Raw genomic sequence first — 15,229 nt, 5'->3', positions numbered from 1 at the left:
CTCGGTATGTATATAATTCAATACATATCTCCATTGCTCCATTGTCTCCACTCACAAACCTCTCAATAAACATACACATCGGTGGTAATGATAACCGTAAAGGCACTAGCCGAATATCACTCATGAAGACTTTCATTTCAATTAACATGCCGAGATACTCAAAAGTCGTAAAGAAGTTACCAATCGCATACGCCTCGAAGCAGAAATAAAGACCATGATTATTCTCAAAGGGGGTGTTTTCGAGGCCTTAGAGTATCATCCTAGACTCATTCTGTTGGTATCACCATGGGGATGGTGAAGACAATATAGTACTATGGTTCACACTGTTGTAATATTGCTTGAGGTTCTAAAAGCTAGGACTACGATACGTCTATACTATAGTGCCGAGGCACTAGCGCTTGCGCTAGTGCGGTCACATAATCACTGTCCCGACAAATTCTATGGGTAATTTTGTCACTCCATATCTCATGAAGTTAAGTATTTTTGAGAGCGTAGTGGTGAAGCGTTTACTACCCGTTATGATGAATTGAGAGGTAGCACCAGGTTCTTAACAACACGGCGCTGGAGATGTGGCAAGTAGGTGTTGATTAGTATTAGATTGCAGAGGAAGAAGAGGATTACTGATGAGAACCCGGGTCAGAAATAGAGGAATCTATACTAAACAAGTGAATTAGCGAAGAGAAAGGTATGGAAATAAAATGTATACAAACGATGTCATAAGCGCACCAGCGTAGAATAGCGATCAAAAGGAAAAATAACAGGAAGAGGAAGAAGATGTACATCCCTATCCAGATCGCAGGTGAAAAGAATGTATATCAATTAAAACCCCCCTCCCCCCTCCCCCCTCCTCTCAAAATGTCACAGCCTCACATTTTCTAAGAGAATGTAAACCACTGGGTCATTTCCATCACCCATTCTTGAATCCTAAATCATACAATTGATTAGTCGTCACCTCATCCATCATCTATTTAAGTTTCCAAGATCCAGATCATCAGACCTAAAAAGATCAAATGACCCTTAAATCAACCACAAATCAAAACCATAAATCAAAACCATAAATCAAAACCATAAATCGAAACCATAAACCAACAAACCATGTATTCATTCAGCTTTCACTCACCCTGAACCTTACATTCCATCCCAGCCTTCCCTACAATCCCACACAACCCAATCACCCTATTCAAACCATCGTATCCATCCCAGCCTCTCATTATAATTACCTACCTACCATCCAACTACCACCTACCCATCATTCCAAAACCTTGCGTCAAAATCAAGAATTTCTGTATTTTCCTTACGCGCAGTGCTGAAATCAAGGCAGATGTCAGTGCGGCTGTGTTATTTATGTATCGGATGGGGACGTCGGAATGTCTCAGATGAAACAGTGTGGCGTTGTTTATTTGTGGCTGGGTTGGTATGGAAAAGTCATGACAGTGTGATTATGTAAGCGAGGTGTGGGAGGTGATGATGGAGATGATAATAGGGGTGGGGGAAAAGAAATGGAAAAATGATAGATTTTGGGAATTTAATTAACGTGATTTATCATCAAATAGACCATATTATTAAATAAACCACTTTCACCTTAATAAATATAATCAACTTCAATACGCAATTTATTAATCATTTATTATATAATCTAATAATAAAGAAGTATACTTGCTTTTAACTATCAAAGCTATCAAAAATAATAAAAAACTAAGTTTTCAAAAAGCTTTCTAATTATATAATATCCTTTATATAATCTTTATTTATAAAATAAATAATTTAATTTTACATACTAAAATTCAAATAAATCAATATAAACTTATAGAATTAAAAAAAAAAGATTATTATTTAATATATTTTTAATATAAATTCAAAAGATTTTCTATTTAAATATAAGAAAATAAAAGATATAATAAATTATATTTTTAAATCAAGAAATATAAAATATATTAAAAAGCTTTGGGTATATTAATTCATAAAGTATTAAATCAAATTAAAAATATATTTTAATTATATTTATAATTTTCAAAAAGCTTTTTATAAAGATTCTAAGTTTATTGAAAAATGATTTTAATTAATTATAAATATACAAATGAAATATAGCATTTTGAATAGAGATTTCTATAATTTTGATAAAATAGATTTTATAATAAGAATTATATATATAGTAATAATTATCATTAATATTAAAAAATATAATAAAAATAAATCAATATAGTTAGGTAATCGAAAATGAGCTATAATAATAATATATAGAAATAAAGAGAATAAAATTATTTCTTTATTTCTAATAATTCAGAATTAGATTTATTTTTTTAAATTAATATATTGAAATTAATCTTTTTATAGAATAGATTATTAAATTTACATTGAATAAATAAATAAATAATAAAATAGATTTAGAATAATTGAAATATTTTAATAAATATATTAAAAATTGAAAAGAGAGCAAATATCGAATATTAATATTAAATAAATATAAAAGCTATAAATCAATAGCTTTTCAAATATATTACAAAAAGAATGATATTATATATTTATATTTATTATTATATTCAAATTATTTAATTTAATTATTTAATATTAATTGTTTTAATATTCTGAAATATTTATATAGTAATTAAATCAATGGATTTATTAAGATATATATTAATTATATTTCAAAAATTGAATTCTTTATAGTTTTCAAAATTATATATAAAAAATCAATTATTTCTTAAAATATAAAATTAGAATTTCAAAAAATAGATTTAATATTATTTAATTCTAAAATTATATTTTCGAAATTAAATATTCGAATTCGTATATTTATTTTTTATTTTTTTAATCTAAAATAATAAATCTCTTAAATTCTTTATAATCTAATTAAAGCTTTTTTTTTAATTAATATTAATTAAATTTCGAATAATTTATTATTAAGTAAGCTTTTTTATATCTATATTTGAAATTATATTAATTTTAATTAAAAATATAAAAAGATTAGTTTATAAAAATATTTTCTTAAATATAAAGAATTATATATTTCAAAAAATAAATGAAATATTAAATAAATATTAATATATAAAAAAAATTAAATTATAATAAAAAGAAATATTCATTAAATAAGAAGCTTTTAATATATTATTTTAATAAAAGATTAATATTTAGATTTAATATAATAAATATTAAAAAAAAGGGAATTTTAATATTATAGTATTTTTTAGTAAATATTATAATAAATATGAAAAGATAGAATATAATATAAAAACTTATTAAAATAATATAATAGATCCTAGATTATTAGATTCTTGATAGCTTTAATTAATTAATTTAATTATTATTGAATAATATGGGTTTGAAAGTGTAAATTGAAGTGAAAGTGATTCACTTGATGATATGATTCACTCGATGATAAATCACGTTATTGTAAATGTATATTGTTATAAGCTTAAATCACTTAAATTACAAATTATATAACGTAATTTATTAGCATATAGGCTATATCAGCATGTAGATTACTTTCACCTCAATTTATACTTTTCTTTTTCAATAACTATATATTTTATTAATAATCTATAATGAATTTGAATAATCAAAAAGCCTATATACTCCTTATTATTAAAGTTATTCAAAAAAAAAATGTATTCAAAAAACTATAAAGATATATAATATCCTAAATACAATATTATAGTTATTAGTTCGAGAAGAATACGAAAGACGTAGCACCCACGTATTATAGATTCTATATGTCTAACTGTATTCTATCTAAAGAGCTAGCTATATAGGAAAGTAGTAGGCCTTATATAGGCACTACTGAAAGAGCTAGTCTCTTTCGCATTCGCTTAATCCTTTTGATATAGTAGCCAATGTATTGAAGTCATTTCTTTGAAGTAAATACTCTTATTCACATAATAAATATTAAAAAGAAAGAAATTCTAATAGGAAAACATTTTCTCACTGATATTATAATAAATATAAAAAAATATATTATAATATAAGAATCTATCAAAATAATATAATAAATTCTAAATTATTAAAATCTTTATAATTTCAATTTCAATTAATTGATTTTTTTATTATTGAATAATATGGTTTTAATAAGTGAATTGAGGTGAAAGTGACCTACTCACTGATAAAACACGTTATTGATGATATTAATCAACTAGTTCATCAAGCGTCTCCCTGTCACCAGTCGAAAATGCCTAGATTCCTAGCAGATCATTCAAAACAATCTCTCCTCGAAAATCCATCGTCGCTATCAGACACCACACAACCACCCATCACATCACCCAACTCCCTCGCTCAAACAAATGCTATTCATACAAGATATATCCCAAAATCCCATCCGTGTATTAAAACGCCGCATTGTCGTATACAAATGCTATTTTCCCAAACCCGTTCCATGCCTATCCCGTAGGAGTATTCTCGTATACGTTTTGTATGTGAAGTTACCGAAACCAGAGGAAAATCATTTTGGACGTCGTGAAGCATTGTATGCATCAGACTCATCTCATTACATTGCTCTTCCAGCAGAACAATATCCTAAGATATCTTCTCCCTCCATGCATGTTTGAAGTAAATTGCTTGAATAAAAATCTCTTTATCGCGATTCAGAGGCTGAACTGCCACTGCTACTGCTATCCATGGAAGTGGTAGCATCGTGACCGGTTCTCAAAGTAGCGTGTGTGTTTGAACCCATAGAGTTGGCGCTTCTTCGGCGTGCGGATTTGTCGGCAGCTTCCATTTGTCTTCTGGTGTGCTCATGCATGGATCTGGCGTAGTCAAAGAGAGAGAAGGCATCTGGAGAGCTTTCATGCTCTTCGTGGGACATGTAGCCGTTGGAAGGATATGAGGCTGTTGAGGAAGACATTTTGAATGTAGAAATTGAGATTTTGAAGATGGAAGACTTGAATTTGGAGTTCTGAGTTGTTTGAGAGTGTTGAAAGACTTGTGGTTGTTGTTATTGAACGTTTGGTTGATTATTTGATTGTGTGTAGATGTGAAGCTGGATGATTGTATGATATGGAAAAGAAATATCATGCGGTCTCAAGCCAATATATACATTCTGCTTCCCCTCAGATTTAGATCACAGATAGACAACCCAGCGACCTATTACCCTGACTAGTAGATTAGTGGACTAGTGAGCTAGTGAACTGTTAGACCCTGAAATTTGAAAAACAGGAGAACGGAGCTAAAACTTCTTAGTGTGGGATTTTGGGCTGTCGATGAAGAGATCCTTGAATTCTTAATGCATCATACCTGCTTATCATCCAATCCAATCCAAGTATCTACTTAGGTATGGTAGTGAGCCCAAGGTCAGAGCTCAAGACGGTTAAAGAAAAAGGTCAACTTCCAAATCAGGAAAGACCCTGCAGATCGTGATATGAGATAAGCGTCATGCGTGGACGGGAAGCGTTGGCCAGTTCTCAACCTATGAGGTTATTGAAACGAAGTTGATAAAGAATACACAATTATTACTAACCTGGCTAGCACGTACTTAGAAAACTCTCTCATGTACGAACTCACTAGGTAAATAATCTAATGTAGAGATCTACTAGACTGTAACTACTCGAGTAATACAAACTAATGAAGAATTCTTCTCAATCAAGCGTCGTCGTCTAGTGCGGTAGAAGACTTTCACCGAGTCGTGAGGAACTGGGTAGTTCCCAACTCCCCATTTTGCAAAATCCCATTTACGAGAACCTAAAATCCATCTTCTCAATGTTTTGCTAACATGGAACCCATGATATTGGAGCAAGCTTCTAAAAACTTTAACAAATTAATTGAAAATAAAAATAAGCAATAATGCAAATTAGAAAACAAATAACTCAAATTTCACGCCCTAAACAATATCGACATCAACTTCCTCGGGAGAATTCCACCAACCACAATCACATCAACATTCTTTGATCGTAATTGGTGGTGCCACTCATCCCAGGGGAAAAGAATAAGAGAATACTCTGTAGCCCTGTAGGGCATTTACAAAAAGATCATCAAATTACTTTACCCCAGACTTGTGAGATGTTGATCAGAGATGTCATAGTGAAAATCCCTACTAAGCTGATCACTCTGATGATCTGTACACACATAACCTTACATACAAGCAAAGCAGCCAAATCCGAAAGCCAGACCACCAAGATGAAAGAGTCCAGAGTCAAGATGCATATTTTCAAAGCATACCTATCGGGGCTAGAATAGATTAAGATACGCAAAGACCCATCATTGTTGAGAATTATGGAGAGAAATTAGACTCAAAGACATCGAGATTCCTAGATACCTAGATTGAGTCTGTAAGTACCTAGACTCCTAGGTAAATGTCATTGTCTCGACTCTCGGCCCCGTTCCATTCTCTAGGTGAAACCGATGTCATGTTCACAGTTCAATTCAAGTGTCACACTCGGATTCCTCCCAAGTACCGGAAAGTGGGAAAAGGGCACATTATCGGATGGACACACCATTCTCGTTAATTGAACCAATCAAATCTTGATATTCTCAGAATTAATGGAGAGTCATGGATAATTACGTCGAATTGTGTAACATTACTTGCTGATGTCATCAAATTCTATGCAGGTTATGTTGGTTTGTGCGGCCGCCCGCCGATCATTGTATCATTTTCATCATCATCGTCATCATCATCATCATCATCATCATCATCATCATCATCATCATCCATCCATCCATCAATCAAGCACTGCCTGCAAATTGCAACTTGCAACTTGCAACTTGCACACTATCAACTTTCGCTCGACTGACCTCAAGTCTGTTCGGCTTTCAACCACTAGGCAAACTTATCCAGTCGCCATCTATTTCGGTACACTTTTGTCATTTCGCCAAGAAGGGGACGACTAGGTTATTCATAATCATCAAATTATTCAATTGATTTACATATGCATCCGTCTTCAAGGGTTCGGGCAAATAGAGAGAGGAACAATTACAGGCGGGTCAAGGACAATTGTAACCAAAGGATTCACGACCTGCATATAACAACCCGTTCAATTCATTTATTTCGACTCGGCGACGTTCGTTCGTTCGAATATCGGTACGAACGATGATAAAAAAGATTCGGCTCTGAACAATGAAAGGGGGATATTGTCCTCCGGCCAGTAATTTTCTCAAAGCTTTTGAGACCTCGGTTTCCCGTTTGATACCCCATACTTCCCAGAATAGTATTGCATTGGTTGCTTTCTATTGTAACGAAATCCTTTGGGATGCAAATCATTCAAGGGCCGAGACAACTATGATGTACTGTAAGGTTACCTTTGTCCTTCGCTTGCGGGAATATTCCTTGTAGGTGCCTCTGTAATTGCTTCTGGTCAAGCTAGTGGTCATCCATATTCTCCCCACTATTGTATACTGAAGCTTTTTCTATGGCATCACTTCATTACTACAACACTTTCGAATCTTCGATGTCTTTCTCAATAAGCGCGTCATGTTTACCATAGCACAAACGTCCTTTTCCCTACGAGGCTACATGTGTTGCACCGTTGAATGATTGATCTACATACTCTCCCGGTCTTTTGGAGGTTACCTTTTCAGTAGCCTCTTGGTCATCAGTTGAGATTTCACATTTTATCCGAGAACGTTCATTCAGTTGAAACAATCTACAGGCGCTGATAATATTCGAACGAAATACTCCCGCATTACTCCTCTCGAAAGTGACAGGACAGGGCGACGGAACAGATCCCTTGTCAGAATCCGCTGAGCTTCTGTGGCAAACTATGTCATTGGGGCTTAAATTCTTGATAGATCTAGCTTTGAGCCTATTGTTCTTGTCTTGCATCCCATTCAAATTACACCAAGGAGGAATGTTATAGGTTTACATGATGCTTTATGGGTCACATTAAGCTTATCAGATTAAAGTAATCTGACCATTAAACTGCCCACTGCAAATGCAGCTCGTATTGCCACTTTTCAGTCCTTACAGCTCTCATAATCTATAGCAATGCAGGCTGCAGCTCATCATCGCCATTTCATCATCATTGCTTTCACAAACCTGCGAGCTGATGACATCAAAAGTCACCACATGTCAGATCAAAGTAGAACAATGATGGCATAATTACATGCATCGCCTCTAAACATCTTTCATAGGGGTTGGTATGATACAATTCAATGATCTACCTCTAGGATGAACAGGTGCCACATATTCACAGACCAGAATGTGCGTCGAGAGTCGAGACTTAATATCTTTCATTCATTTATTTATCTGCATGTATGGGTAACGGAGTACATAGCCCTGGCCTACACCTTGTGCAGCAAGAAATCCTTGTGACGTAAGTCGAGAACCTTGGAAATTTCATCTCGATTTTTTATCATGTGACCCACTTTGCGACGACCATGTCCACTCACGTTGGATCATTGTATTTGCATTGCAATATGTTACAGAAGTATCCGTTGATATGATGCAAATATCATTCGATAAAGAGTTGATATTGTTGTGTAGAGTAATTGGAATATACAACTGCAGCTGCAACCGATTCGGGAAGTTTGGATGTTCCGTAATTATGTACTTTTATTATCGCGATGATCTTCATCTAGGAATGGGTCATCTATATTGGCATTGACGAGTGTTACCTGCCCCCCCCCCCTTAATCGCGATGAGAATATTCATCGCATTGCTCAGGGCAACTATGATGCTTCTGAGCACGTCAGAGGTCAGGGTCGTAGCTTGTCCCCCGGAAAGTTCTCATTGAACTTTGATGCTTTCAGTGCTGTTGACTCAAGGTCTTTCTTGAGTGTCTACCAACTTTATCAGGCTCCATGAGCCACCTCAGCCACTGAACACACACAATCATCCTACCTTGCGAATCAGTCTTTCCTCCTTTCCATGCATCAACTTCAAAGTCTGCGATGTAGAAAATTTGCGGGAGTTTAAGGAGTTTCACCCAGTCACCTCATTTCTATTGTGCCTTCATCTCATATTCGTTCCATACATCTCGTCTCTCGCATCTAATCTTTCACTTCTTATCACCTTCCTGTTCTCATTTCTCGTTTAATGTCATCATCAATGACCAACTATTCGCTATATGATATCCTCAACGTCTCTGCATGCTCCAGCCGTGAAGAATCTGTCTCTGAATCCCCATACAATATTCTGCGATGACATTGGCTAATCATCATCTTATTTCATCTACAGTGACAACACAAACGCGAAACTTTATCATATGAAGCACACACACATGCGTAAACACCACTCGACCTACAGCACCGAATGCACATACCTACCTACATTAACTCATACATCTATCTCTACCAAGAATAATGGAACAATGAATCAAAGAGCCAGAATGCCAATCCACATCTAGGGGCATATTCTTATACATATCTAAATATACATACATGGGAGGAGCTGTTTGAAGATATAAGGAGGCATCCCAACGACACCTTTAATGGAAATAAATGAAAAACCTACATGGAAATTCTATGGAGCTTTGGTATCAGCAAGACGGAAACACAATCTCTCTCTTTCTCTGAAGATACTATACAGATTACCCGTATTTCTTTCTCTCCTGTCCTCTCATCCTTTTTCGCTAAAGAAGTTAAGTGTATTGGGTCAGTATATGGAGCATTTATCTATCAAATTCCATTTCTATTTGGGTTCTCATCTTTCATCCATGGGATCCCACAGATACTTTTAAAGCGAGAGAAACGTAATATTTGTCGAGAAGAGATATCAAGATGCTGTTGCAATATAATAGATAGAATAAAATTTTACCTCATTGACTCTTCTATTCTCCTCCTCTCCTTTCCCACTATCGAAATCCTTATATCCTTCCGTTTATATCATATCTGTAGACTAAGTACATACATCATCCATACCATCGCATCGATATAACTTCGCTACGAGCCTGTATCATATATGATATGTATCTAATAGAATTTCTCAATCGTGCACCTCAATGTGTTTATTCATTATCTTTAAATTTATATACCTCACTCGGTCAGACTTTATATGTATCATCTACTTTCCTCTCTACTCTAATGTACTTTCGTAAGTTCAATCAAATGTAGAGTAGATTTAAAGAAGATATTGCATATCTGGCTACCTTCTCATACTACCTACTTAACATAACATCCCTCCTTCATTATTCACATAAACCCCACTCCCCCTTAAAAAACACAACTACTTCATTTCGTGCATTTCATCCCAACTCGCAAACCCACAACACCATAACCCCTCCCTCTACCAGTCCCTTTCCACGCATTCCAGATATAGCATCGCATCCCGATAATCAAGAACATTCCCTGCGAGAATAAAATGCTGTGTGTGAGTACCTATGTATCAGAGTAGAGTATGAAGGGTTGTGTATTATGTGTCTTATGTATTACGTATATACTCAATTCTCTCCTCTTCTCTTCTCTTCTCTTCTCTTCTCTTCTCTTCTCTTCTCTTCTCTTCTCTTCTCTTCTCTTCTCTTCTCTTCTCTTCTCTTCTCTCCTCTCCTCTCCTCTCCTCTCCTCTCCTCTCCTCTCCTCTCCTCTCCTCATCGCTTCAAATATAAGTACAAATATCAATCTATCAATCTGTCCACCTATAGTAAATATAAACCCAGAAGTCCCTCCTCAGAAACAACAAATCTCCTAATTATATATCTTCCTCTCCTTCCTTTCCTTCCTCTCCCCTCCCCTCCTCTTTATTCTAAATCTCATATCTCAAATCGCAAGTCTCAAATCTCAAACATAACATCAATTCAGTTAATTTCATCTAGTCCCATTTAATCTCATGTAATCTAATCCCATTTATTAATCCCATTTGATACAGACTTATAAAGTACATCTTCATCCATATATAAGAATCGAAAAACGAGGTATATAATCATACTAGAAAATGAGAAACCTCGAAAATCTAGACAATATAGAAACCAAGAATCTAGAAAGCTCTATTCTATGCATACCTAGGTATATATATAGCTAGGTAGGTAGAATGACTAAGTGCATGAATGAATAAATAATTAGATGAAAGAATGGAAGAATGAAAGAGTACTTTCATATACTCGCCAATTTGATATCTAATACCTAATAATCTGCTATCAAATAAACACCTCCCTCCTTATGAATATCAAAAAAAATTAATTTTCTCCTCCCTCCTGGGAATAACATAAAGCGGAGCTACTAAGCGATGATTTTTTTTATCCCCTTGCTTCCTCTATTCTCCTCTGTTTTCCTCTATTTTCCTCCTTTCTTCCCATCTCCCATGCTCCACTTCCCTCACAATCAATCTTCATTCCTCCCTTGCGTATTCTCCCCTTTCTTATTCCTTTTCTTTCCCAACGTTCCCATTCCTATTCCCCTTCGCTTCTTTTCATAACCACCCCCCTCTTCTCTCCCTCTCCTCTGTTCCTCCCTCCAAAATTCCTCTCCCCCAAATTCCTTCAAAATGTAACTCATCAAGTCCTCAATTCACCAATTTCACCAAATCCGCAAGTCTTCAAGTTCGTCAAGTAAGTCGACTCCAAGTCCAATTTCAATTTCAATTCCACACTTACATCTTATATATTACATACACCATACACCTACACCTATAAAATAACATGACATAACGTAACATATAGCTACTCATTCTCTACTCCCTTCTCTATACTATACTCCCTTCTCCATTCTATACTCCATTCTATACTCCATCCGCCAGAAAAACAATGTATACCCACCCACCTACCCACCTACCTGCCTCCCCTCCACCCCTCCACCCCCTCAAATCAACCCTCAAACCACACCAACCCACTCATCTCCAAACAAACACCCTACCAGCTTTCCCATATATATTTCCCAAGTAATTTCCAAATATCTGATTTAAGAAATAAATACACAAGCACACATAAACCTCTCCACCTCCACCTCCTACCACAACCACCATAACCCCAAAATCACAAAACTACCAAACTACCAAACTACCAAAAAATACAGAAATGGATTTCCTCACTCACTCACTCCCTTCCTCACTGACCCTCTCCCTCTCTATCTGACTTCCCCCTCCCCTCACCCCCTCTCTCAATCTCTCACTCCCTCACTCCCTCACTCACTCAAACTATTCAATCCCCCAATCTCCCAATCCCCCATTCCCACATTCCCATCTTATAAACAAAACACCAGATACTAATACATACCTAAAAGATGCATCTACACATACATCTACACATACATCAACATCTATATATCCACCTACCCAACCATCCATTCATCATTTTATCTCCAAATATACAGATACATATCTATACCCACCTGGGTACATAGGAAGCATACAAATACTCAAGCACCCAAGCACCCAATAATCTCAACTTCAATTTCAATTTCAATGAAAATCAAAAGAGAACATTCAATCTCTTTATCAATCTATTCATATCATGCTTTCATTCATATCTACCTAAAACTTCAAAGTTATATTGAATGAATATCAAGAATAAGAAAAAAGAAAAAATACCACGCTTTTCCTTCTCAATTACATCATAACATTTCCTCCTCCCAATTATATATCGCCTTGGTTTCATTCATCCATCATCTACATCCTTTCCTTCTTGTTCAAAAAGTCTCCTGATAACTAAAATGATAAACGCAAATATACTTGCGACCCATTCCCATGCATAAATAAAACCACCAACGTTCACAACGAAGAGGGTATTGAATATACAATTGCAAGCGGTAGCGTGACGCAGGGATACAAGTAGCATGATAGCAACGCAGAAATGCAAACAGAAAAGCAGTATAGACATTTTGGTACATGATTATTTATCGTCCTCGTGGTTTGCCTCCAGTCATCCTGGTCCCATTTATTTCCTTCCTTTATTCACCATTTCCAACCATTTTCTTGTTCTTTATATTTATTTCATCCCGTTCCCATTAGTTATGGCATACTCCGATGGGCTTTGTGCGCCACCATATGGGCTCTGAGATCCGTTTGGTTTCTTCGTTCGGAGGGTGAGTGGGAATGGGTACTCATCTGGGTCTTCCTCTTCACTATTGAATTGTTAGCACTAGGTCATTTCAATGATTCTTCGTGGGACTTACGGAAGCTTCCAGGAAACGTAATCTTCCGTGCTCAAACCTTCACGACCTTCTTGCAGACTGGCAAAATCACCAGGTGTCATCATACCGGTTCTATCTCTTGGGGATCCGGGTACGGAGAATGGACGGGAGATCTTTTGTTCCACACCAGGAATGAAATCATCCTCTTCTTCGCCGTCGAATGACGCAGGGTATGCTCTTCTCAATGCCAATTGTCTTGCCTTGACGTATTCCATTCCCATGCGCTTCCAGTCAAGAAGATCGCTCAATCGCTCGGTACGGTTTCTCTGGTTGATACGTTGACGTCTGCTCTTGCCAGCAAAGTCAAACATGTAGCTGGTAAGTTGGTTCACCGAGTCATCGACACCCTTCATTCTACGGTCGACAATGTAAATTCCGTAATCCGTCGAGTTTTCAATCAACTCCTCCATGTAACAACCGAAACCTGACAAGTTGGTTGTGATACTTGGGACACCCATGACTGTACACTCTGCTGGTGTGTAACCCCATGGTTCATAGTAGGAAGAAAAGACACCCAAATGAGTGCCTCTTACGAACTCATCATAGTCCATTGGTAGAACGGGGTTGGCGGAGTTCAAGAACTCTGGGTGGAAAACGACCTTCACACGGTCCGAAGGATGGTTGAACAATTGGACTCTGCGGATCTGGTTCAAAATTGGATCCTCAGAATCATTGGCCATGTTATGTGTGACGATCGGTGGAAGCCCATGTCTCTTCATAGCAAACAGACGTCTGCGGAGAAGGATGCGATCTTGACTGGTGATCAAATCTTTCTCGTCAGGCATCACTTCACCCTCATGCCACTTAAGGGCACGCTCGAAGATTCTCTTTCCGACACCGCGTTCAATAACGTCAACAGTGTCACGTAACGATTTAATCACGGCTTGTCCCTTGAGAGCTTCGACAGTTAACGATTGGGTTTGTGCTGGCATGATGATGAATGCGACAACGGTCATCTTTGACCCAGCAGACTTGAGGCGGTGGTTCAAACGAGCCAATGACTCTATGAACATGTCAACACCCTTATTTCTGTACTCATATCGTCCAGCGGTAAAGAAGTAAAGTGTGTTCTCAGGATCAAAATCATTGTGTCCATAGAAATGACCTCTGACAAAATCGTGGATCTTCTCCTTTGCTTGTTGATGCAAGTTTTGAAACTCGTGCATGGCAGAGAATTTGGTGACGTTCAGACCATTGGGCAAAACACCATCTGGCTTTCTCTTCAAGAGATGCTCCGATTCATATGCTGTGATATGTGAAACAGTGGTAAAGACATCGCAAGAATGCGTCGCTGCACGTTCTATGCAGTATCTGTGATAGATACCACGTTTTCCTGCCTCGGCATCCACGTCAAACCACTGTAAGTTGTTGTAAAAGTCCACTGATCCTGCACAGAGATATCTTCCTAGGAGAGTTGCGTGGGTAGTGAAAATTGTAGTAACATCGATACGGCGCTTTTTGCATAGAGGAAGTGCGACACCAGAGAGCCATTCGTGGAAATGTGCGATGACGGCCTTTTCTTTCTCGTGTGCAACGAACTGTAGACGTGTTAGTTTTAGTAATCAATATGCGTGGCGTGATGCAATGCAGATGCACTCACCTCTCCTAAGAACCACGCAACCAAGTAACCGAACACAACAGCTTCGTTGGTTTCGTCGTCACCAGGCGGAGATGGAATTCCAGCAGTATTCCACAAGTCGGCCTTCCACTCATCCAAAAACCTGTAGGCACTCTTGGTGTCGATCAAGAGAACTCGTGGGGCACCCTCAATCAACCAGCGGCCATATACCATTTGGATTCCTCTCTCTTCCATAGCTTCTATCGTTGCTGCAAGGTGGGGGTTTGTTGGTGTTAATGCCTCGACTTCCACTGCCGCCTATTAAATGTTAGACATGCTCCCAAAAGTGATTTTAATATTAAGAACTTACCGATTGCCTGTTGAGAGGACCGATGAGAGTGTATCGGTCTCCATATTCTGCGGTGGTAACTGGTGCTTTTGATTTGATGACGGAATAGATACCACCAACTGTCCAAGGTAGAATGTCAGTAGATATTCTTCATACTATTTGCCATAAAGGATTAATTCTCACCTCGATTAGCAACCTCGGTGGCTATCTCAAAGAGAAAGTGATTTTTGACGTCTCGGTTTGTTTTTCCCGACATCTTGACTCAGGTTGCGACAGATGTCGCTATGTGAATCAGTTGTTAAAGTGGGGTGGGTGGGAAACTGCAGGCGAGCAGATAGATA

General features: G+C 36.9%; 3 protein-coding genes across 3 annotated transcripts; all 3 read right to left on the bottom strand.

Annotated features, from left to right (window-relative positions):
* Positions 1–4,564: 4,564 nt before the first annotated feature.
* EAE97_003560 (uncharacterized protein) lies at positions 4,565–4,834 on the bottom strand (the record flags this gene model as incomplete). Its single annotated transcript, XM_038874072.1, has 1 exon — positions 4,565–4,834. The coding sequence occupies one exon, from the start codon at positions 4,832–4,834 to the stop codon at positions 4,565–4,567; it is 270 nt and encodes an 89-aa protein (XP_038734681.1).
* A 5,402-nt stretch (positions 4,835–10,236) lies between these two features.
* EAE97_003559 (uncharacterized protein) lies at positions 10,237–10,449 on the bottom strand (the record flags this gene model as incomplete). Its single annotated transcript, XM_038874071.1, has 1 exon — positions 10,237–10,449. One exon carries the CDS (start codon positions 10,447–10,449, stop codon positions 10,237–10,239), a length of 213 nt encoding a protein of 70 aa, XP_038734680.1.
* A 2,327-nt stretch (positions 10,450–12,776) lies between these two features.
* EAE97_003558 (uncharacterized protein) lies at positions 12,777–15,144 on the bottom strand (the record flags this gene model as incomplete). The annotated part of the gene is made up of 5 exons (XM_038874070.1): positions 12,777–12,912; positions 12,964–14,519; positions 14,582–14,857; positions 14,910–15,007; positions 15,072–15,144. 5 exons carry the CDS (start codon positions 15,142–15,144, stop codon positions 12,777–12,779), a joined length of 2,139 nt encoding a protein of 712 aa, XP_038734679.1.
* Between the last annotated feature and the right edge of the window lie 85 nt (positions 15,145–15,229).

The sequence above is a fragment of the Botrytis byssoidea genome (assembly GCF_014898295.1).
Source record: "Botrytis byssoidea strain MUCL 94 chromosome Unknown BBYS_006, whole genome shotgun sequence".
Taxonomy (NCBI): domain Eukaryota; kingdom Fungi; phylum Ascomycota; class Leotiomycetes; order Helotiales; family Sclerotiniaceae; genus Botrytis; species Botrytis byssoidea.
This window is presented reverse-complemented; position numbering and strand designations above follow the sequence as displayed.